Here is a 26,036-nt window from a genome sequence, read left to right on the forward strand (position 1 = left end):
TCAGGAAAGAGTATTCTAAATGGAGATCAAGACCACAGCTAAATTGCAAATGTGAAGAATTATCTCATCAACCTTTGTTGCTTTGTGTTGATTAATAAGATTTTAATTGCTGGGTAGTTGCTAGAGAGCTAATTTTATAAGCACAAAGAAGATAACTATCAATGGACAAGTAACAAGACAGTGAAGCGCTTCTGAGCAGAGCCATGTGGACTGCCACTTGTGATGGCCGAGAGACTAGGGTATGGGGACTAGCATCGTGTTCTCACCTCCTCCGTAGATGAGGAATAAATCAGAGATTCCTTTGGCAATTACTTCCCCGCGGCTTACAAAGTCGTCATCTGTAGTATTAACAGACAACCACTAGGTGGCAGCATGTTCTCAGAATTGGTCTCTCAGCGGGAAGCCGCCTGCTGGGCCCTCACTTCCAAACTGTGGAATACATTTATGGGGCTGTGTTTGCCAGTTTGAGTTTAGTGAAAGCATTGGGCTCTCACCGTTCTTTCCTGATCATTTTCAGTCTCTTTTCCTGAATTTATTTAGTTCTTGGGAATTTGGGCTAATAACTAGGACTAGATATAGAGATGATGACGTCCAAGTGGGAATAAACATAATCTGATACAACCTGAGGGAGGGAAATATTGACAGTGACCTTTTATTGAAGGATTGCTATGTATTGAGGGTTTTCCAGGTATTACTTCCAGGAGTCACAGAACCCTGAAAAGTTGCCTTCATTTTATGAGTAAAGAAACTTTGATTTCTTCTTTGTGAAAAGAAAAATCTTCTTTGTGAAGTTCAGCCTAAGAAAAGAAATAAACAGAGGAATCAAAGTACCAATTATTGGTAGAGAAATGATAAAAAGCAATACATGAGGCCTCCCCGGTGGCGCAGCGGTTGAATGCTGGGTTGCGAAGCTGCCCACAGCCTCTGCAGCGCCGGTTCGATCCCCGGCTGCTCCCCGGCCACCAGAGGAGGGTCCCACACGGCGCGCAGACCTCTCCTGCCGCCCGCTGCTCCCCTCAGCAGTGTACTTCGGTCCCTCTGCCTGCTCTGCTCCCCGCTCTGGCTCTGGTGAATTCTTTCACCCTCCCGTGCTTTTGAGTGTAGCCAGCGCTTGTATAAATAAAATAAATAAATCTTTTTTTTAAAAAAAAATCAATATATGACTTGTAAATACATGAAGTTTGTAAATATCTTGAGATTATTGGGGACACTTATTAGGTACACCCTGAAATCTACTCTTCTTTTGAATAGAATTGTTGTGGAAGGGACGTAATCCTGAACACAAAAACGGGTAAGGCAGAATAAAAAAGCAGATACTTGGGGGTTTAACCTTCAAACTCAGAGATTCCTATTGTTGATGATTTTATCTCTCACACTTTAATTTGCTCTAAGTCCTCTGTGGTGATGTCTGGAGGCTCTAAATGAATACAGACCTAAGTAAACTGTTTTGAGGGTTAAGAGACCTAACTTTCCAGGATTATTTACCCCACAGAATTGTACACACAGCAAGAATCAGAATCTTTTAACACTAAGGCATGTGATGGGCTGGACATTCTACTTGATGCCTAGCATGCATCACTGCTCTTCACCATAACTTAATCACAACTCATTAAGCTAAGTAGTAATTTGTTATTCCTTTAGGTTGTCCACTCAGGCAGGTTCAGAAACTCACCACACGGCACACAGCCAGTCAGTGGGTCAGCTGGGGCTCGCCCATACCAGCAGATCAGAGATCCCAGCTTTCAACCTGTGAACGCATTATCTCCACTCAGCCTGCTGCATGAGAACGAGCAAATGCTCTGGCCTTTGTAATACTAATTTAACTTGATTTATAAATTTTAAGTATACCATTAGATTTGATGCTAACCATAACCCAATGAGAAAGATAGTTTAGATTTTCATACCACTCCCTTTCTCTTGCCACACTAACATACATACTTTACCAGGAACGTTTAGGTGATTTGGATTAAGTTCCAGACCTATGAAGTAGCAGACACTGTACTTGAACTGTAAGTTCTCATTCTTGGAAGTTCTCATCACCTCTTTATAGTAAATAACATATCATAGGTAAAATTTCCCCATCAACACTCAGAATAACTTATCCCCAAAGCTTGTTAAAAGTTAACCTGCTGTTAGTAAAAGCTGTATGAACATCAAATAATACCTGCAGATATATATTTTAAATCTCTTAAAACTCTCTACAAAGGAAGAAGAATCTAAAATGCTTTAAAACTTGTTGGTGGGGGAGGGATTGGGGTCAGAATGGGGGGGCTGCAATTGTATGGGGAATACAACAATAAAATTTATTATTAAAAAAAAAAAAAATAAATAAAAAAAAAAAGAAATCATGGATTTAAAAAAATTAAAATAAAAAAAGAAATGCGTGAAAAAAAAAAAAAAAAAAAAAAAAAAAAAAAAAAAAAAAATAAAACTTGTTGGTGAATGATTTTAGAGACAGCGGAAGTGATTCTATTTAAGAGTCAACCCCTGCGCTTTCTGTGTTTTATGGCATATTTGTAACTATAAGTAGAACATTAGTAAAAGTATAAAGATAAGAATTCTATTCAGAGATAGCCTCAAATGTGACAATGAGTGTTCATACAGTCCCAATCTTTCCACTATTCTGTCACTTGTGAAATTCTGGGACAGCCAGTGCCAGGGGAGAGCAAGTCAGGGGGTGTGGAATCCAGAGGGAGGTAAATGGTGTCACCGCACCCTTCTGAACTCCATTTTCCTCACCTGTAACAGGAATAGTTTAGGATTGAAGAGCCCTAAAAAGATAACGAATAATTTCAAAGCAGAATAAAGTCAGGAGTCGTGTTTTATTCATCAGAAGACCCACAATTTCAAATGGTCCAGGCTGAACAGGTTAAGAATTTTCTGGGCCTCCCCAGGGCGCAGCGGTTGAGCGCTGGGTTGCGAGGCTGCCCGCAGCCTCTGCAGCGCTGGTTCGATCCCCGGCTGCTCCCCGGCTACCGGAGGAGGGTCCCACATGGCGCGCAGACCCCTCCTGCCATCCGCTGCTCCCCTCAGCAGTGTACTTCAGTCCTTCTGCCTGCTCTGTTCTCCACTCTGGCTCTGGTGCATTCTCTCACCTTCCTGTGCTTCTGACTGTACCTGGTGCTTGTATAAACAAACAAATAAATAAATAAATATTTTAAAAAAAAAGAATTTTCCATTACTCTTTTTCAAAAGTGAATTCCTACATGGTGAAAACATATTGACACAGATAACAAGTTTTCTTTTAAGTGCCCATTCCTAAGACAGGAATGATGTCTAGTCTCAGGTATTTATTTGGCCGCTGACAATGCTGGTGATAGCTGATTCTTTCTTCCTCTGATGATCGTGTCTCCTCCCGACCCTGCTCTACAGAAAGGCCACCTTGGCTTACGGATGCAAGATGGCGCTCTTTGCCCAGAGATCAGACCTGCTGTTTAGGATGGGGCCACTTTATTCCTCCTCTTTAATGGGCCCCAGATGTTCAGTATAAATGAATGTGAAATGCATGGATATCAAAGAAGCGACTCAAAGGACCACATTCCTTTGTAGGGCAAACTTCATTCAGAATTAAAATTAGAAGAGGAAGAGAAAAAAGAAGGCGGGAGGAGGAACTGGAGGAACAGGAGGAGAGGGGCAGGGGGAGAAGGAAGAGGTGCAGAAGGAGGACGAGGAGAGGGAAAGAAAAATCTTTTAAAAAGTTCCAATGTTTCCAAAAATATTGGCATTTTCTTGTGGACCACACTCACACTGACTTGAAAATCTGGATTCCAAATGAGTGTGACTAAGAGGTGAGCTCTGAGTCTGGCCGTGTCGGCACAACATACTGGGTTTCAGGACCATGTGCCACAGGCTGGTCTAATATGTATCAACATTCACATGGGTCTCTAGTAAAAAATAATGGAGCTACAAATGAAAAACTTAGGATTTAATCAACTCTGTCTCATGTTTAACACAGAGCTCCCAAAAAGCAGGACATGGGGTTTAGACACCTGGGTTAAACTGATGACTTTACAGGATGCATCATTTTACACCTTTCTAGTAATGCAGCTCTCCATGTTCACCAAGTAGAAAGTGCTGGGGTTTTTCCTTGGTCTGGAGCCAAATTGCCTCCTTCTCTCAGCCTCAAAGATTGACTCCATTCTCCAGCTCGTGTACACACCCCCAGTTTATGTCTGAGCATTTACTGTCTCTCATGGAAGCCTGCCTTGGACAGTACCTTTTCTCCCCCGAAGATTTATTAATTTAATTTAATTTAATTTAATTTAATTTAATTTTTTATACAAGAGCTGGGGTACAGGCCAGAGGCACAGGAGGGTGAGAGGATTCACCAGAGACAGAGCAGGGAGCAGAACAGGCAGACTGATGAAATACACTGCTGAGGGGAGCAGTGGGAGGACAGGAGTGGTCTGCTGCACCACGTGGGAATCTCGCTGGCCGGCCAGGAATCGAACCTGCACTGCAGAGGCTGTAGACAGCTTCACAGCACCGTGCTCAACCCTCTGCACCATGGGGGAGGCCCACGGACAGTGCTTTTATTAGATCATTCAATTTCTGTTAAAGTGAAATCTGCCTCTCTGATTTTTTTTTTTTAATTCACCAACAACATAATATCTCAAGAAGCATTTTTGAGAATCTCCCTCTGTCAGTCCCCTTTGGATTTAGGAATAAAAAGACCAAGCAATTATAAATAGTTCAGCTGATCTCTTGGAATTTATAATCCAGTTTGTAGATCTCTCCATTTTTTCCATCTTAATGTCCCTAAGAAATAGGGCACACTCCCTGAGTGACAGTGTCATTCTAGTGCAGACATGTCTCCATCTCAAAAGAGAGAGGGATTGTAACCTGCAGACGTGCCAGTAACTGTGTCTACCCAGGCGATAGCTGCTCTTATGGCTCTATATTCCTCTAGAAGTCCTATCCAATGGAAGGTCAAACATCTGAAGACATCTATTATTTATCCTTGTCCTCACCCCAAATCATTTCTTCTTCAGGCAAAACATGACAGAATTAAAACAATGATTATTGGGCCTCCCTAGTGGCACAAGGGGTTAAGAGCTAACCTGTGAAGCTATCCACAGCCACTGCAGCACGAGTTTGATCCCTGACCAGGGAGCTACCCACATGGCGCAGCAGACCTCTCCTGTCTTGCCCTCTGCTCCCCTCAGCAGTGTATTTCAGTCAATCTGCCTGTTCTGTTCCCCACTCTGTCTCTGGTGAATCTTCTCACCCCCACAGCCCTGGCCTGTACCATGGTTCTTGTATGCATGCATAAACAAATCTTTTAAAAAATAAAACAGTGGTTATTGAATTCTTGAAGAAAAGATTATCTTTCCCCCAAAAGCTGTTGATAACAGCTGCAAATGAGCCCACACCTGTGGTAAATGGAGCCGAATCCACCAGGCCAAACTAATAGCTGAGCAGGAGCAGAGCCGATGAGCAGGGAAAGTCTGAGCCCCAGGCAGTGCCCCGTGTTAGGACCGTCCAGTAGAACATGGTCTACCATGTCCAACCCAAAGTGTGAGGGACTTGGGGGGAGGGGAGGGATGGGCAGAGGCACTTATTGCCTCATCTCCTTGTCTTCTTTCATTCTAAGGACAACAGGTTGTTTCTTCATGCGGGTTGAACAAAAGTAGGAAACAAATTTTGGGTACTGATTGCAAAAATTTAAGATTTTCTGGGGCAGGGTTGGAGAGGGAGAGGTGAGGGCTAGAGACAGAGCTAGAGCTACAGAGAGGGAGAGGAGAAGTCAGGAGCGGGAGGAGCAGGAGGAGGAGGGAAGAAAGAGGGAGAAGGAAGGAAGAAGACAAGTTACGATAAAAATCAGTCCAGCTTATAGAGTTAGAATGTTTATAATGTAAAGAGACAGCTGCATTAAAGGATTAGGCCCCACTGCCTGATTAACATCATTTGATCTTTCGCTATTGAAAAGACCCTGTGTGTTTTCAAAGGCAGTGGGTTTCTTAAATAAAACCAGGAGTCTGAGTTTGCAGAAAGCTGTTAAAAACAACTTATTTTTTTTTCTGTTTAGTAATCTTTGTGTCCTACCTGCTACATAATCTTCAGTTTCCTTCTTTCTGTTATTAGGAGCTGCATCTAAATCTGAAAATTGGGGCTCAGGGAGATTTGATATGAGCAAAACAAACAAACAAAATCATTATGACCTAAATGGGGCAGATCAGATTTTCCCCTTGAATATCATCATAGGGGAGCTTCTTTTTCTGTTTTGTTTTGGATTTATTTTTTAATCCTTTACTCTCCATCTCCAACAATCTCCATGCAATTTCAGTGGGAGAGATTAACACATTATGCCATAGCATTTTCCTGGTTTACTTTCTGTCTTGTTAATCTGCTTTCTTTTTGCAAGTTTTAAGTGAGATGGGTACTCCTCCTAACTTAGATGTTTCCATTGCTCAATTTGGTGCGGCACATCGGTGGGAGGAATGGAGGTCTCCAGGCTGTCATCCAGGCTGTCATCCCAGGGTGTCTGGGCAATGGGCTGGGGAGGGCCCCTGGTCGTTTGGGGGAACCCAGCAGTCGTCATAACTAGTTCAGTCTCTGTGGCCCATTCAGCTCTTGGCATCGCTGCCAAGCCAGCCAACAAAGGACCATTGTAATCCTGACAGTTTCCCAGCATTGACTGGACGGCGCAGACCACCAACCACTCTTTTTGCTTCTACTGTTCACAAGTGAGACCGTGAATGGAAAAAAGTCAGTGGCAAAAATCCCACATCCTGCTGAAGTTGATGTGTGGATGCTTTTCTAGCAAGTGAGTCTCCCTCTCTGAGCTCGTAATCCTCATATCTGGTCCCCCCACCCTTTTTGATGTTTTTAAAAGAGTTAGCTTGAATTATACCACATAATTCTCATCACTGTCTACCAAAAAATTAGATTTAAACTTGGAAAAATAAACATTTGGCATGCAATACCTTTGGAAAATGAGGGGTGTGATAAAAATGAAATGTCATACTTATAAAAAGATAACAAAATAAGCTTCTGAAATAAGCAATAATTCCTACTAGTGCAAAAAAACCAGTGTGATTCTTAAGAAACTGAAGGGAGGGGCCTCCCTGGTGGTGCAAGGGGTTAAGCATCAGCACTATGAAGCAATCCTCTGCTACTGCAGCACTAGTTCATTCTCCCGGCCAGGGAGCTACCCATATGGCTAGAAGACCTCTCCTGTCTCCCCCGCTGCTCCCCTCAGCAGTGTATTTCAGTCAATCTGCCTGTTCTGCTCCTCACTCTGTCTCTGGTGAATCCTCTCACCCCCACACCTCTGGCCTGTACCCCTGTTCTTGTATGCATAAATAAATCTTTAAAAAAAAATTGATGGGCATGTAGAGAATAAGCTTTCAGCTACAAATGGAACAACTTACCTCAATTTCAAATTTTGGGCATGAAACCGAAAGTCTGCCCTTTTCTGTAGAGCAATTCAAGGACACCTTTAACTCTGATTTTTAAGACAGCAATAACTAAAATAAAATCTTTAATAACAAAGTAAATTCAGAAATATTTATTCCTTATTTATTATTGGGTGAAACTTGGGAAATGGTTTTAATAGCCAGCTTAAAAAATGATCTCTCAATACATTTCAATGGAAAATGTGGCATAATTCCACTTATTTAGGTACAAATTATAATAACAGGTGTCTGATTTACTTATTAGTTATCAAATAGTCAAACAAATTATGTTTCACATTGGTAGGGGAGATGGAATGAGGATATGATATTTAAACTGGATCCCCAGTTTCAAAGCAATTTAGCAGGAACTTAATAATTATCCCCTATGTCTTGGTTACCCTACTTCTTAAAACAACTTTTATTTGTTTATGCATTGTACAGATACATATGTAATATTATATTAAAGGCAATAAGGCAGTAAATATAACACTCAGCAAAGTAAAAATAAAAGCAAAAACAGACAATGGAAAACAGAAATCCAAACACAATAAGAATAATAGAGTCAATTAAGTAAATTCTTAACCCTTGATACGCTGCATGATGGATATGAAAAGTGTAGCTATTAAGGGCCTCCCCTGGTGGCGCAGCGGTTGAACGGTTCGATCCCCCGCCTCTGGAGAGGGTCCCACATGGCATGACAGACCTCTCCTGCCGAGCCCGCTGCTCCCCTCAGCAGTGTATTCCGTCAGTCTGCCTGTTCTGTTCTCCGCTCTGGCTCTGGTGAATTCTCTCACCCTCCTGCGCTTCTGACTGTACCCAGTGCTTGTATAAATAAATAAATAAATCTTAAAAAAAAAAAGTGATGTCAGAGAAGTTTGAAGCCCTTTAAAAAAAAAGTGTAGCTATTAAAACTGATGTTTCCAGAGATTCTTGATAATATGAAAAATTGGGTAAGTGGTAGGTGAAAGGATAAGCTATAATTGAGTCGGTGGTAATAATCTTAGCGTACAAAAGGGCAGTATATGCTTATGGTCAGTAGGTTCTGGTTGATTTTTCACTGCACATTTCCACATTTCAAAATTATTCCTCAAATCCATATATCATTTTGGTGATCATAAAAGAAAAAAATTATTTAAAAAACTTTTTTATCTGTTGTAAAAAAACTAATAAGAGGCTCTAAATTTGGAGCAAACTTACTCATGGGGCTTATTTTGTTAAAACACAGTACAAATGCATCAACACCTTAACCAGAAGGCCCTGCTGAGACCATTTTTGAACATGATTAGACTGACTTTCAGTTATTTTATTTTCTTCTTGATCCACGCTTGGAAGTGCACAGCCGGTTGAGCAACATAGCCTGGACTTACTCTTTTCTGGACTTGGTTGAGAGGGATTCTCGGGCCAGAATGCTGAGTTCTCAACTATGGCTGGAATTCTGCCTGCCAGGAGCCTGTGCGCTGGGAAGTAAGTGTCTTCCTGGCAGCCCAGCCACGAGGTGTAACTAAACAGCACAGCTATGCAATCTGTTAGACCAGAGGCCTTTTGCTTCTAAATTTAGCCCAGCATTTCTTCAATTTTGTTCCATAGATAACATGTCACTTTTTTTTTACTAGATTTCCAAAGAACAGGTAGTGGGTGTCTCATAATCACTCATTCAAATAGCAATTTGTCAATATTTTTTGTGTTCCATGGAACTATTTAGCTTAGTAGCTAAGAGCATGAGCTTTGGAGTTGGGGCTACTGTTTTGGTAGCACTAACTTTAGAATAAGGCAAGAGATGAAAAATTGGGGGATCTGTCTCAGGCTCCACATTTAAAATCCCTGTTATGGGCCTCCCTGATGGCACAAGGGGTTAAGCATAGCACTGTGAAGCAATCTGCAGCCTCTGCAGCATGAGTTTGATCCCCAGCCAGCCAGGGAGATACCCACATGGTGCAGCAGACCTCTCCTGTCTCGCCTGCTATTCCCCTCAGCAGTGTATTTCAGTAGATCTGCCTGTTCTGCTCCCCACTCTGCTCTAGTGAATCCTCTCACCCTCTCACATCTCTGGCTTGTACCCTAATTCTTGTATGCATAAATAAATCAATGTTTAAATTTTTTTTTAAAAAAACTATGTTATTTAAAAAAAAATAAAATAAAATCCATGTTATGATTTCTGGGTCAGGAATTGAGGAGTATGCAGGTCAAGGGGGCACCCATCATCTAGGTACCAGGGACTCTGGAATTTCCTGTCCAACAACCTGAGCCTATGTCCAGTCTCCTCAGGGCTCTTTCTGGGTCTGTTCTTCTGAAAGTGCATTGCACTGCTGGGGGATCACTCATGGATTCAAGGGCGATGGGAGGATTGAGGGGGTGGGGGGTGGAGTAGGATTGTAGAAAGAATGAGTGTTGCTGTACACACTGGGACAGAGGCATAGTGAAGACTGAGAACAGTTAGCACAGTACCTGGTAGGCAGTGGATACTCAGCAAATGTTATTACTGATACATTACTTCAGTATATTTTCGACTTAGAGAAAGAGAAATTAATAATCACAGAAAACAGAAGCTTCTAGGGGGACACTTTGATTTTTGGTATCTAAAATGAAGTCTTCTTTTTCAGTAACTGGCTTGTCCTGGCCCAATTCCAATACTCTGTATTCAAGCTAATTACATTCCTCCTCCACTGGATAAATTATTCTTCACTTCCCCCATAAAAATCATCATGTTGTACTTGTGAAACAAAATAGCTTCTGTGTTCTACCACACATGCAGAAAAATTTCAATATATAACCTATTTCTCTGTGTGACTGATTTGAGGGCTGCTTTATGATTTATTTCAGCAAGATGTGAGTTTAATTTAATGGAGTTTCTGAATATGATTGATTCCTTATCAAATGGAACAATATTACAAGATATAGTCTCCTGGTGACTGAACATGGGACAATTTTTTAAGCATTATTTGAATCCAGTCTAAGCAGATGTGTACTATTGGGCTAAACTCTAAGACATTCACCTCATTACTTTTACTATTTTTAACACTAGAGACCTGAGCATTCATGGAATGGTTTACTAAGTGTATTACATTCATCCCAAATAATTAAAAGGTGTGATTTTAAGATAAAACTGGAAAGAACTATGTTGAGGTTTGTTAAGAAGTCATTATTCTTTTTCTCATCTTTGCTCAGAGTTTAGCTCCACTTGGTTGTAAAATTCCTGTTTGGAGCTGTAAGACTGTAATGTGAGTTTCATTTCATGAGATCACAGAGCATAGAATGGGTGGGGAGGGGCTAAATAATAGTAAAAATTTTTCCTGAAGAATAGGAGCTAATGGGCCTCCCCGGCGGCGCAGCAGTTGAGCACTGGGTTGCAAAGCTGCCCGCGGCCTCTGCGGCCCCAGTTCGATCCCCTGCTGCTCCCCGGCCACTGGAGGAGGGTCCCACATGGCACGCAGACCTCTCCTGCCACCTGCTGCTCCCCTCAGCAGTGTATTTCCTCAGTCTGCCTGTTCTGTTCCCCGCTCTGGCTCTGGTGAATTCTCTCACCCTCCCGCGCTTCTGACTGTACCCAGTGCTTGTATAAATAAATAAATAAATAAATCTAAATATATATATATATATATATGTTTAAAAAAAAAAAAAGAATAGGAGCTAAGAATCCGAGGCATAACTGAGATCTCCTGTGCTTTCACAGTCCCGTCCCCATGTTCCCTTGCGAAGTCCTGTTTCCTATCTTGGGAAAGTTTGGGAAGACGGGGAGAATATTTTTTCATTCCTTAGTCCTTACACTTCCGTATTAGGAAGATGAGGACAATAATAGTCTTCATAGTGCTATTGTGAGTATTTATTGCTATACTGTGTATAAAAGCGGTTGACTTAATGCTTGGAACGAGAATCATACTCGTGAAATAGAAACTACTGTTTTAATTAAGAAATCCATATAATTTTCTGTTATACTTCACAGAAAAGAATATGCATAGGTTACATGTATACTCCCTTCCAAAAAAAGGTTTCTCTAAATAAACACGAACCTGTAGAAATTTGCAGGTTAAGTTATTGGTCTTCAGTGATGTCTTCAACATGGTACAGCTAGAATATGAAATCTTATTGAAGTTTTTTGTTCTTTGCAACACTGCAATGCTGAAAACAGAGGGAAGAGTAGTTGCTTATTTAGAGTAAGCACCTTTTTCAGGTTTCCATAGTTCCCTCACCATTGTTCTCATTATTTGGGCTCCAAATTCGTTCATGCTGGTTTTATCCCTAGACTTTATAACCTATTCATCATTGTGATCGCATTTGAAGTCCCTTCCTTTCCCTCCCATATCTCCCACCATCACGGGGACTTAGATCTTTTATGCTTTGCTGCCTGCAGGCACAGCTGGAATCCCATCTCTCCCCTGTCCTTGCCCATAAGGTGAGAGTAACCTAGTCTCAAGGGACGGAATTGTAGGAGGTTATGTGTTCAACCCATCTCAAAAGATATTCTGTACTCTTTTTTGTTCACAGCTTGCGGTCACCTCTCTCCTGCCTTCTCAGACTACCCTGACCTCACTCTAACGGTAGGCTGTGGAGGATTAAGAATGATGAGATTTCTTGGAACTCTTTGGTCTAAGCTCTATACCTAACTATACACTAGCAAGGCAGAGTTCTGACTTTGGCATCCCTCTGACTTCAAATAGGAGGTATCTGCTTTAGGAGTCAAGACTCCTTAATATTAAAGGACTGGCTTTGGCTGGCCCAGTCCTCGGTACACACTTTCCCTTGGGATCCTTTCTGTATTGTGGTCAAAAATAGCACTTGAGGATTCTGGCTCCTTGTTCAAAGTCACCTCTTTTAAATACAACTATTTCCTTCAGAGTCCTCAAATAGATCTTCATTTAGTTTTTCCTCAACTTTCTAGTCTAGTTTATTATTATCCTTTCTTAAAATGACGTTCGACTTCTTATTTCCTTGCTTAAAAACATTCAACACCTACCGTTATTAAAGGGTAAAGACCAACAATTTTGCATGGCATTCAAGGCATTTCTGAATCTGGTTTTAGCCTTTTTTGTTTTAGCTTTTCAACTAATCTCATAAGTTCTTTGACATTTCCCCTATTATCCTTTTTGGATAGCAGACATGACTCCCAACTTTCTCCTATCACTTTCATCACCATCAACCACTGCCCCTGCCTAAGCAAAACTACAGGGCATGGAGCATAAGAATTAAGAGTGTGGGCACTAAAGCTAGTTTTCTGCATTCAAATTCCCATTCTGTCCCCAACTCACTGTACAAACCTTGGAGGAGTTACTTGTACCCTAAGTTTCTCATCTGCCAAATGGGGAAAATAACAATGCTTGCTTCATATGGCTGCCAAAAAAATCAAATTAATTAACAAATATAAAATGTATAATGAAATCAAAACACATTAGATAGTTTCCATTGCACATGTGAGTGTAACAATTGTCAGATATTACTTAATATATTGTCAGTTTGAAAGCACAACCCTACTCACAGGGTAATTCCCCCCACTTTGTATCTTTATTGGGCACTTACTAGGTTGCTAGCCTCTTTAATTGCTTGTAGTAAATTGTGAACACAATCACAATAGAAGATTTCTACCATATTTGAGGGATATGAAAATAAACAATAAAAACAAGTATCTGTATCTCTATGACCAAGCTTGGGAAATAGAATATTACTCACCTCTAAGGAGATTCTTGAATGTTCCCTCCAAACCTCATTACTTTAATCCTTCAGGTAACTTTGAGTCCTTAAGTCAGTAGAAGTTTTCAATGCTGGTGATTCACTATACAGTTTAAAGTTTCTTTTTCTCAGGAATGCTTTCTTGAATTATAAATGTTAACATTTATTCTTTCCCATTTCTTTGAGTTTTTTTTGTTTCTTCTTACTATCTCCTATAAGCCTGTCTTCCATATTTTTTATTTAATTCTTTTTTTTTTTTTTGGAAGCCATTCTGAGCTACTTGATTTTCCACATGTATTTTATTTTATTTTATTTTTATATTCTTTTTTATTAATTCTTTTTCTTACATCTTTATAGTTCCTATAGTTTCCCTGCCACCATATCATCTGTGAACAATCATCATATCCCCTTGTGTTTTTCCCTCCCCTATCTTGTCCCCCCTCCTTCCTATGCTGTTTGACTCAGTTCTACGGTCAGCTTGCTAGTTTTGACTTCTTTTCCTTTTGGTTGGTTTCTCTATATTCCACATATAAATGAAACCATCCAGTATTCATCTTTTTCCTTCTGACTAATTTCGGCCAGCATAATCCCTTCCAACTCCATTCATATTGCCACAAATGGTATGTGTTTGTCTTTTTTGATCACTGAGCAATATTTCATTGTGTAAACATGTCACAAATTTTTTATCCATTTATCTATTTTGGGGCATTTGGGTTGGTTCCAGATCTTAGCTATTGTAAACAGAGCTGCAATAAACATAGGAGTGCAGGTTTCTTTTCAAATTAGTGTTTTTGTGTCCCTTGGGTGGATTCATAGGGGTGGAATAGCTGGATCATATGGCAGGTCCATTTTTAGTGTTCTGAGGAAACTCCACATAGCTTTCTATAGTGACTGGACCAGTTTATATTCCCAGCAGCAATGTAAGAAGGTTCTTTTATCTCCACACCTCTCTAGCATTTGTTGTTTCTGGCTTTCTTAATGTGGGCCATTCTTACTGGAGTGAGGTGGTATCTCATTGTGGTTTTGATTCCACATGTGTTTTAGAATCTGCTTGTCAATTTTTATGAAGAAACCAGATAAGATTTTGATTTACATGTTTCCACTTCTTTTATTAATGTTTTACATTTTCCAGAATATATAATCTAAACTACATTTGTTAAATTTATTCCTAAGCATTTTATTCTTTTAATTCTATTATAGATAAAATTGTTTTCTTAATTTCATTTTCACTTACACTGTCCATTGTAAGTCTATAAAAATATAATGGATTTTTGTATATTTGATTCGTGTATTCTGCTGTACTTATTGATTAGTTCCAATGGTGTCAAAATCAATGTAGGATTTTCTGTTACAAAATCATATCATCTATAAAGATAGCTTTTTTTCACTTCAATTTGGATGTCTTTTAGTTTATTTTCTTGTGTAATTGCCCTGGCTAGACCCTCTAGTACAATGTTGAACAGAGAGGCAAGAGAAGTTATCTTTATTTCTCACTTCAGAGAAGCACTCAGTCTTTAAGTACAATATTATCTGTAAGTTTTTTATAGATGCCCTTTCCAGGTTGAAGAAATTCCCTTCTGTTTCTAGCTTGTTGAGTCATCTAATTCTTAAAAGATATTATCTGTTGTGTTTACTTGCTTTTGCATTCCTTCTAGTTTAGTCTTGAATGATACATTTTTTTTTTTACCTTATTCCTTTATAGCTCCATCACCTTTCTTTTCAAATTTTCTATTTCTCTAATCACCTCATTTTTAATTTTTTTCTAATGCTAATCTTTAATTCTTTATATCTTCTTTCATTTTATAAGGAAGGAAGGAAGTTTGGAAAGAAAGAAGAAGAGAGGAAGAAAAGAAAAGAAGAAGAAATTGAAGGAAAGAAAGAAGGAAAGAACGAACTATGAAAGAAATGATCATTTACTAGTTTGTAAATGAGTGTTACGTGGTGATATACTGGAGTCCTAGCAAAATAACCTTAAGAAAAAGAATTAAGACTTTATTTTAAATTCCTTTGTAGGAAAATGCTAAATGAAGGTACACAATATTTCTTATATGCAAACTACTTAAGAATATTTTGTCTTGGGCTTTGCTGATGCTGCAGGGGTTAAGTCTCAGCACTATCAAGCTCTCCCCAGCCTCTGTGACATGAGTTCAATCCCTGGCCAAGGAGCTGACCCACGTGGTGCAGCAGACCTCTCCTGTCTTGCCAGCTGTTCCCCTCAGCAGTGTATTTCAGTAGATCCACCTGTTCTGCTCCCCGCTCTGTCTCTGGTGAATCCTCCCACCTCCTCCACCTCTGGCCTACATCCCAGTTCTTGTATGTATAAATAAATAAAAATAACTCTTTTTTAAAAAGATTTATTTATTTATACAAGAACTGGCATACAATCAGAGGTGTGGGAGGGTGAGAGAATTCACTAGAGACAGAGCGGGGAGCAGAACAGGCAGACGGACTGAAGACACTGCTGAGGGGAGCAGCGGGTGAGGCAGGAGAGGTCTGCCGTGCCATGTGGGTTTCTCCCTGGCCGGCCAGGAATTGAAACTGCACTGCAGAGGCTGCAGACAGCTTCACTGCGCAGCGCTCAACCCGCTGCACCACTGGGGAGGGCCAATAAAAATAACTCTTAAGAAAAAAAAAATGTGAGCCTTCCTGTTGGTGCAAGGGGTTAAGCACCACACTATGATGCAATCTGAAGCCTCTGTAGCACGGGTTCGATCCCCCACCCGCCAGGGTTGAAGAAGAAGACCCTTTGCCCACATGGCGAAGCAGACCTCTTTTGTCTTGCCCGCTGCTCCCCTTGCAGTGCATTTCAGTTAGTCGTTAGTCTGCCTGTTCTGTTCCCCATTCTGTCTCTGGTGAATCCTCTCACCCGCCGTATCTCTGGCCTGTGCCCCAGCTCTTGTATGCATAAATAAATAAATCTTTAAAAAAAGAAAAAAAAATGCTTTGTGTGTATAAACAATGTAAAGTCAGCAAATACTCCTCTGCTATGTGGAGGAAAAACTGAGAAAAATAGACTTTTTTTTTCCAAAAGAAAAATTCAAGAGTTAAATTTTTGCTTTTATAGGTTACATGTATTTAGATTAAAAGTAAACATTTGATGGAAATATTTTATGAAGTGCTTCTGTATATTCACATCATTTACTATTTCCTTTTAAGTGGGTTATACAAATGTTCTCACAGCTAACACATAATCAATTTAAAAATTTATTTTATAACTCAATCTTGAAGCTGAATTAACTGTAATTGCTGTGTCACATGGAAATCTACCTCTGTTGACAAAAACTAAATCAAAAGATAAAATTTTCATTTTCATTGCTTATTAAGATTATAGTAATACAATCAAACCTTGTTTTGATTGTAGTTTTTTCAAAATGAAAAGCTTAAATTTAAACTTACTGATTTTCAACTTAATATTGTATCACTTATTTCCAATTTTCTTAACATTTGATTCAGTCATTGAACTTTCAGTACTATCTAGCAAACCGAACATTCAGCTCTATGTGCATCCTTATTACCACACTGGTGACCTTACAAGTATTTTAGAAAATCTTACATACTGTAGGTGGCCATATGGATCTCTATCAGAGTTCCCCTAACATTGTGCTGTGTGTGATGTGGTTACTAAATCATCTCTTGCCTCCCTGGGTCAGTGATCAATTTGTCTACTCCTATGTCCCCCATGCTTAGCAAAGAGCAGGCACTCAATAAGTATTTATTAAATGAAATAAAATGTCTACTTTATGAGACACACCAGAGCTTTTTTCCAGTAATGACCTTGGTTCTCGTTATTTTATAAAGAATAAAGAGTATCTTGCCTCTTCCGAATGGCTGAAGACACTAAGTTATATTAAAAATAAACAGATGAAAGAAAACATGCAATGATTATTAGCAGACACATTATTTGATACTCTTGGTCCAAGGTACTCTTTGAGAAGTGGCACTCAGTATTTTTCATCAGTGTGCATCATATGTACTAACAAGTCACTGTGCTGATATTAGGAGGGTGACTGGGCTAGAAGAATGACTCAACAATGAAATGCAGACATTGCTATGGTGGATATTCAGTGAGTGACTCTAGAAAACGTCACAAATAGGTGCAGTAGCTGCTTTTGTTCTGGCAAATACTACAGTAGTTTAATCACGAGTTAGTTAGGATAATCAAATTCATATCTTATATCCTGAGAACTTTTTGTTAAGTTATATCTAACAGAATAGTCACAGTATTTTTTAAATATCTGGATCACTGTCATTTTCATTTTGAAGCTTGACTTTCAGCACTTGAAGAGTGAGAAACCATTTAAGTGTGACAACAGTGACAAGCACAGCTGCTCGTGGTGTGATGGGCTGGTTGTGCAATATGAACACGTTCTCACCAAACAGTAAACAATAATCTGGTTAGTTTTCTCTGATTATGGGCACAGGGAAATGCAGATGGGGCTTTAGTTTTTCTATTTATGGAATTTCAATAATATTTTACCAATTCTATATACTTCTTCCTATTCCTAGGATTAACAAAAAATGTGATTGATACTCAGATATTTCACCTTACGCTAACCATCTGCAGATACAACAGTACCTGTGTATAAAGACTCATGAATAAGGAACATTGCTCAAAGTATCAACAAACTGCAAATATCCTGACTTTTCACATATAGGGCAGTATATGAATAAAATTTGCACATTCATGCCATCCATCTACACATGTATAGACAAAAATTTAAATTTAAAATGAGATCATATAAGAAAAGGGAATGTCATAAGAAAATGTCACAAATGGGCGCAGTGGCTGCTTTTGTTTGGGCAAATACTGGAGTAGTTTAATCACAAATTAGAATTAGATTATACTCAGAATTAGATTATAATACAACTAATACATGTAGTTGTATTATTTTTTAGCATGGATATAACACTTGATTACTTCATGAAGGTGAGATAAGAGGAAGAGAGAAGGATGGATATTATTATTTCTTTTCTTTGACATCCTTCGTCTGACTTCTTACAATGAGCATATATCAACTTTGTTATTAAGAATATCTAATAAGATTAAAAATGTGAGAGTAAATATTCATTCAAACAAGGCTGGTTTGATTTTTGAAAACAAAAATAAAACAAAGATATTTGGAACCAAATTTCTGAGTATGGTAAGTATTCATGATGATTAAATCGTTTCTTTCAAATTTAAGATGTCACTAGAAAATAATAATTTTGTAGTTTGTCTTTTATTAAATTCAAAGGTGTTTCTTAATGAACACTTCCACGAGGCTTTTAGATAATACAATAGTGCTGGAATAACCATATCCTTCTAGGATTGAGGTAAATTTTTAAGCTCTGATATTTAAGAAAAAAAGTGAGTCAATATTTTTATAGCCACATTTGCTATGTATTTATATAGATGGATGTTTATGTCGAGTATTATCTTAGTATATAGAACTGATTGGCAGGAAAAGAAGAATGAATCCGAGGATGGCATATTGACTAATAACATAACCATTGAATAGCTAAATCTCATTCCGACTTAACGTTATTCTCGCCCAGTCTCTTTTACTCATCTGAATACATTGCTTTCCGCTATCATTATTACATATTTCTTTAGCCAGATAGTCTTGTGATTTATCACTGTTCAGATGTCATTTAAAAAATCATATTGCCATACATTCCTTTGTCATGCTACCCTTGTGAGACAAGCATTTTAAGTGTTACAAGGAGGTGCTGTTATTATTACAAAGGTTATTATAGAAAGGATAAAAGGGCTTCTTTGGGAATAGCAGCCCCTTACATGAGAAAAAAACAAACCAAAACGTTATCCAGTTCCAGAAGCATTGTAACAAGAGTGGAGGGTACATAAATGATCTCAGGTCACCAGATTAGTTCAGATAATAGAAGGTAGCATGTGGATACAAGTTCCCTCTATGGACATGAACTGGGAAATGCAGAGGAATCTGTAGCATGGTGTACTGGGAGAGAACAGAGTGCAATCATATCCTGTGACCTGGTTATCTACAGAACATTGGGACTGGGTCCAGCTACTTTGATCCTCTAGAGAAGCAAGAAGGCTTCCTCGTGTAGAGCTAATTTGGTAGAGTTCAAGGGGAGTACAGACTCGGGGCCTAGAGCAGCCTGCCCGAGTGACCTCACAGCAGGGCACACAGGAGTTTGGGTGCCTGCCATTTTCTTAATCAGAAATCCTTGATATTGCTTTTATGGTGTTGTTTCTTTCTGAGATGCCATTTTGTCACTCCCAGAACAATTCTAAACTAATAATGCTAATAATACAGTGTGTTCTGATAATTTGGGGGAGGCGTGAGCTTGGTAGCTTTTCTGATTTTCAGGATATAAGCACTAGTCCCTATTCAAACAGTAGTTCTCTGTCCCTCTCAGCAGATGGTACTGTGGTTGGAAATCTTTACAACATTCCAGTGGAACCATTGTGCCTTTGATGCGTCATCATGCCAAGGCCCAGGAGCTATGGAACATATTACCTTACCAAGAAAGGCCTGCCTTTCTTACGCTGCTTTGGCACTTACAAAAATGGTCTTCACACTGAGAGTCCCAGAGTGTGCCTTACAGGGTAATAAATTACATTACCAACAGCCGTTATGACCTCAGTGAGAGATGCATGCAGCCAAGAGCAGCTACATGTTACTGTCAGTTAATTAGCGTTGGTATTCATTAAAAGTGGGAGTGAAAGCCCGGAAATGATCCATTACTCATTGTGAATGGAGTCATGGGACAGCATAAAAGCCATCCAAGAGAACACAGAGGGAGAACCAGGAGGCAGAATAGTGATCAACGGATCGGTTACTTGGTTATAGTTCTGTACTGCGGGTGCGTGTATGCATGCACAGACACACTCACTGAACTCTCACTTGCATATCCACCCATCCTTTTCTATTAGCTCCCATAGTTCATACTGTAGATTAAATTATGTCCCTTCTCCCTGCAAAAAATATGTTGAAATCTTAATTCCCAATACCTGTGAATATGAACTTACTAGCAAACAGGACTTTTGTGACTATAACTTAAGATGAAGTCATGATCAATTTGAGTTGATCCTAATCCAAGATGACTGGTGTCCTTAGAAGAAGCATAAGAAGATGCATAGGGTGGAGAATGTCATGTGAAAACACAGAGACACACAGATGGCTGTGTGACTCCAGACAGATTGGAACTGCACTACCACAAGCTGAGAAATGCCTGGGGTTACAAGAGGCCCTTAGAGGACTCTGGGGCGCAGGGTCATGCCAACAGCTTGATTTCAGACTTACAGTCTCCAGAACTCTGAGACAAATCATTTCTGTTATTTTAAGCTACCTGTTTGTGGTCCTAGGACAACTCTCGGAGACTAACATAGTTCACGTCTGTGAGACGGACATCCTCCTGCTGTAGCTCCATGTGTGTCTTGACACACTCATGTTTCTATCTCACTTAAAACAATACAAACTTGAACACATTAAGTTCATGCTCCAACCTATTCATGTAGGCTGTCTTGTTTTGTTTTTAAAGATTTATATTTATTATTTATGCATACAAGAACTGGGGTGTAGGCCAAAGGTGGGAGAGGGGGAGAGGAGTCACCAGAGACAGAGTGGGGAGTAGAACAGGCAGCTCTACTGAAATCCACTGCTGAGGGGAGCAGCAGGTGAGACAGAAGTCTGCTGCACCACGTGGGTCCCCTGGTCGGGAATCGAACTCACAGGGCACTCATACAGCAGTGACTGGAGATAGCTTGATAGGGCTGAGACTTAACCCCTGAACCACCAGGGAGGCCCAGGCTCTCTTGTTTTTTTTTTTTTAAAACTAGGGTTTTTTTTTTTTTTTTAAACTTTATTTATTTATTTATACAAGCACTGGGTACAGTCAGAAGCACGGGAGGGTGAGAGAATTCACCAGAGCCAGAGCGGGGAGCAGAGCAGGCAGAAGGACCGAAGTACACTGCTGAGGGGAGCAGCGGGAGGCAGGAGAGGTCTGCGCGCCATGTGGGACCCTCCTCTGGTGGCCGGGGAGCAGCCGGGGATCGAACTGGCGCCGCAGAGGCTGCGGGCAGCTTTGCAACCCAGCACTCAAACGCTGCGCCACCAGGCGAGACCCAGGCTCTCTTGTTTTGAATACAATGAAGGATGAGTAAGAATAACAAAGTGGGTGGCAACCATGATGTACACTATGTTGGAAGTCAAATTCTTCCTTTTGTTACGATTTTTCAACCCAGAAAAAGTTGTGATAGATTGATATAAAAAAAACTTTACTTAGAATATATTTGCCTTATTTCTAATCTAGTTTTGGAATCCTAAAGAAACTGGTCCATAAAGAGAGTACTCTTTGGGGAAGTTTTTAATTTAAAATTAAATTCAGAAAAAGACATTGTGAATGTTCATAGCAAATTGAAAATATATAATTATCCTGTGACTCAATGTTTTTTTTTAACTGATATGTCTTAATGAAAACCTTCCAAAAGAGCATTTTTATTGCATCTTTAAAATGACCTGTACAAGTTACCTTCATATATATTTACTGCTTGCAATGGTCATGAGCTTATGTATGTATGTCAGATTCTATGGCAAGTATAAAAATAATGCAATGGGCTCTTGGTCAGTAAAGCCTGCATAGACTGTGACTGGCATTCCTCAGTATATACCTCCTGCTCACTGCACTTTCATCTCTTGAATCTAGTTGTCTACTTCCACATCTTCCACTTGAATAAGACATTGAGACTCAACATAAAAAAAACTGAGCTTTTGATGTGTTTGGTCCCTATAAGATGAAAATTTTCTTTCATCTTCTCTTTGGTGCCACTATCCATCCAAGTATTTCTGCAAGTCAAAAAGCTACACTTCAGACTTAGTATCTCCATCTCTCCCCACTGTTCATCACTCCACCTTTACTTATTTTTTTAAAGATTTATTTATTTATGCGTACAAGAGCTGGGGGATAAGGGGTGAGAGGATTCACAAGAGGCAGAGTGGGGAGCAGAACAGGCATATGGACTGAAAACACTGCTGAGGGGAGCAGTGGGCAAGACAGGAGAGGTCTGCTGCACCATGTGGGTCACCTCCCTGGCCGGGGATTGAACTCGTGCCGCAGTGGCTGTGTAGAGCTTCATAGTGCTGTATCTTAACCCCTGCGCCACCAGGGAAGCCCCCATCATTCCACCTTTAATTAAACGCTACTATCATACTTCCTAAATATCTCTGGAGTGTGTTCCACTATCTCCATCTCCTCTATTACTAGTGTAGTCCAAGCAACCCTGATCTTTTTTTCTAGACTACTACAATAGTGTCTTTTTTTTTTTTTTTTTTTTTTTAAAGATTTATTTATTTATTTATACAAGCACTGGGTACAGTCAGAAGCACGGGAGGGTGAGAGAATTCACCAGAGCCAGAGCGGGGAGCAGAGCAGGCAGAAGGACCGAAGTACACTGCTGAGGGGAGCAGCGCGCGGCAGGAGAGGTCTGCGCGCCATGTGGGACCCTCCTCCGGTGGCCGGGGAGCAGCTGGGGATCGAACCGGCGCCACAGAGGCCACGGGCAGCTTCGCAACCCAGCGCTCAACCGCTGCGCCACCGGGGAGGCCCCCTACAATAGTGTCTTAACAGCAGGGCACATGGCAGCCATACACAACCCCTCCCAGCCTCCTCTTTACACTGAAACCAAAGGAGAATCTGTTTAGAAAGGAAATCTTAAACTGTTATTTTCCTCCCTAAATGTACAGTGGTTTCTCAAAACCCTGAAAGTAAAGCCTGGAATCCTTACTTGGTGTAGAATCCCTACATACTTAGTACTCGAAGTCTCAGTTTACACTGCTCTCATCCTTCTTGTGCCCCAAACAAAGCCCCTTTTTATGGTGTAACTCCCATAACTTTTCAGGTTTCTACACCGACTGTTTCTTCTGTATAGAATGCTTTTCCCTCTTTTTCATCCTCCCAAATTCTTCCTGTTAATTACCACTCATCATTCAGGATTCTGCTCAAACAACACGTCTTCGGAAAAGTCTGTCCTGATATCCCAGACCATATCAGAGCTCTTGGGAGTATCTTTATAGATTCTCTCAATCATCAACAGTTATTGAGCATCAGAGAATGCCAGACCCTCTTCTAGGCACTTAGTTTACATCACTGGACATGAAGACAAGGTCTCTGCTCACATGAGTTTGTGATAGAGTTGGACAGAAGAGATAATACACAAATAAATGAGCATGAAACCACCATGCAGTGATAAGCTCAATGACAGAAATAGAACAGAATGAGTCGGTAGGACTCTCTGAGGAGGTGGCATCTAAGCTTAGGCCTGAGAGTAAAGAAGGAGCCCAGAATTTCATGGGAAGACCATTACCAGTGCAGGTTCTGTGGGGGAGAGAAGGTTCCAGAAAAAGAATGATGATTGGAATGCAGGGGCAAGATTATGTAGGTAAAAGATATTGTCAGGGGCAAGACTATGTAGGTCAAAGTAAGTGTTTGGATTTGGATTTTACTTTGAGTCTAATGGGAAGGTACTAACAAGGGCTTTAAGATAGGCAATTATATGCTACCATTTATATTTCCAAGTGAGCACTTTGGCAGCTGTATGTAGATAGATTTTTAGTATGTAAGTGTCTGCTTAGAGCCATCAGGACACTAATGTAATGGTTCGGGTGAAAGATAATGATGGCTTTGATGAGAATAGTAGCAGTGGGGTTGGAGAAAGACAAAGAGAAGAAGTAGAAATAAGAGGATGGAAGTAGAAATGAGAGAAATTTGCTGGCAGATTGGTTTTGGAGGAAAAGGAAAACAAGTCTTAGGGATGATTTCCTGGTTGAGTAAGTAGGTGGTGGTGGTAGAAATTATTGAGATAGGGGATGTTGATTAGAAAGGGTTTGTATATGAGGAAAACAAGAGTTCTGTTTTAGGCATGTCAAATTGGGCACATTTAATAGATGGTGAAGTCAGGTAGGGCTGACTTCTAAGAATCTGGAATTCAGGTGACAGGTGATGTGTGAAGTCACAAACTGAGATATCATCACCCCATGTTTATTGTTAACATCACAGGTCTATGTGGAACATGTAGAGGAACCAGGATTGAGCTTTGGGACATATTGTCATTTGGAAAGACAAGAAATTACTGAAGAATGGTGACAGGAGCAGCTAGTGGAAGAGTAATCCTCAAGGGTGTGGTGCCAAGATGGCTGAAAGTCAAAATGACCCCACTTACTGAAATTTACTTAGAGAGTTTTATTACTGTTTCAAGCTCCACAAAGAAATCTGATCAACCTCTTCTTAATATATTTGACAACTATCAAAATTATTTCTCCCACCTATAGAAGATAATCAATTCCTTTGACTAACAAATCTCAAATCTCATTCTCATTAGTAAGTGAGCAGAGCAGTAGATTTTTCTCTGCTCCCACCCCAGTAATCATGGCTATTTCTTTCATGCTTTTTTTTTTAATTTCAAACACTGTTCACATAAAAGATGAATTTAAAAATTATAAATTTATACCTAAGGATCCTGGTCAAATACATTTCTGATAACTTGTGAACACATCAAATGTTCAAAATTGGAGGCAGTATACTCAGTAAGTAGTAGCTAATTTTATAGCTTTTCATTGAATACATGTGAATCTCTACATAGCTTAGAATGGAAGGACTCTTTAAAAGAAATGAAAGTTGGGAGAGCAAGGGACAAGGGGAGATAATTAAAAGATAACAGAAATAATTTGGGTTGTCAAGGCGTTTTCAACCTTGGAGCGTGTTTGCATAAACCGGCGTGTGTGTGCAGGAGGGTCAAGATCCAGCACGTTCATTCGGGGTAGCAGAAGCTTGCATCAAAACATTCATCAAAACGCAGGCTGCATTCCATCTTCACAGCCCGATATCAAGATTGCCCAGAATTACATCTTTATGCCATTAGACATCTAATGCAAAGCCATCAAGGCTTTCAGCTTTCCCCGGGTACCCCTTGGGAGGAATTTCTGCTGAGAGCCGGCAACTCAGACCTGATGCCTGTCAGGAATGAACCCTGGTACAAGCTTCAGGGAGGGCTTCCGTTGTCAAAACAATAATAGCTGTAATTTTCTCTCCCTCTATTTACAGGAAACAAACTCTTCCTTCCTGTCCTCAGCCTGTAGCAGAAAATAGACAAGCCAAGCAGATGTCCAGGGATGGCGGAGGAGTACCTAGGGCTGCAGCTTCCTTGGAGAGAAAACAAGCACTCAGGAGAGCCTTGGGGGTTGGGGGGAGAGAGCCTGAGGGGTGAAGGGTGAGCGGGGGTTGTAAGTAGGCAGCACCCGGTGCCCTCTGTCTATTCCTCCAACTCCCTTTGTCTCTTGTCAGCTCCTTCCTACCACTGTGAGACACCTGATCTACATATGGGGAGGGGGAGCTCCTGCAGTCACGGTATTTTTTAAAATTTATTTTATATATATATATTACATCATTTTTCATTTTTAAACAATATTTGCTTGCCTCCCCACTCGTGCAAATGCAGGATGACTGGGCCAGTAAAGCTACTTCCATGCGTCCTGAAAGGGCAGCCTCTGTGGGCTTGTGAGCACTTGATGGCTGTGTAGCTGGTGCCCCAGGGCTGAGGGGAGCCTCATGACAGGTCTTCCTGCAAACCTGGGCACTAGCGAGAGAGTCAGTTACCAACATTCTAAGAGTCTTCCGTGGTAAAGTCCTCTCTTTGTTTTGTTGTCCTTGCCTATCATCCAGCGTTAGTCAAGATATTCTAAAAATACACGTGCCTTCCCTTCAGGATTACTGTTTCCCAGTGACTGTTTATTTCTCTTCCAGAACCGCTTGCTATGGTCCTTCTCTCCCCTGAAAAGATGTTTCAAAATGTTGTGGAACAGAATATATATTACTTGAGCAATACATTTATTTCCAAGCAATTTCTTCACAAGAATTAAAGTATATTTGAGAAAGAAAATGAAAAAGACAGAACCACTCAAATACTAACAGAAGAAATACCTTTAAAATCACTAGGGCAAAATGCCATGGTCACTGTGGGTA

General features: G+C 40.2%; 1 protein-coding gene across 1 annotated transcript in view; it reads right to left on the minus strand.

The window, feature by feature from the left end:
* Nucleotides 1-6,541, minus strand: part of HDDC2 (HD domain containing 2) — a 44,690-nt gene extending 38,149 nt beyond the window's left edge. The window contains exons 1-3 of the mRNA XM_037518774.2: nt 6,394-6,541; nt 6,046-6,099; nt 267-338 (exon numbers count right to left, since the gene is read on the minus strand). Coding sequence (XP_037374671.1) covers nt 267-338; nt 6,046-6,099; nt 6,394-6,541 — 274 coding nt within the window. The remainder of the gene's footprint in view (nt 1-266; nt 339-6,045; nt 6,100-6,393) is intronic.
* Between the last annotated feature and the right edge of the window lie 19,495 nt (nt 6,542-26,036).

Source organism: Talpa occidentalis, unplaced genomic scaffold (genome assembly GCF_014898055.3).
Source record: "Talpa occidentalis isolate TD23 unplaced genomic scaffold, MPIMG_talOcc4v2.1 talOcc4.2, whole genome shotgun sequence".
Lineage (NCBI taxonomy): Eukaryota > Metazoa > Chordata > Mammalia > Eulipotyphla > Talpidae > Talpa > Talpa occidentalis.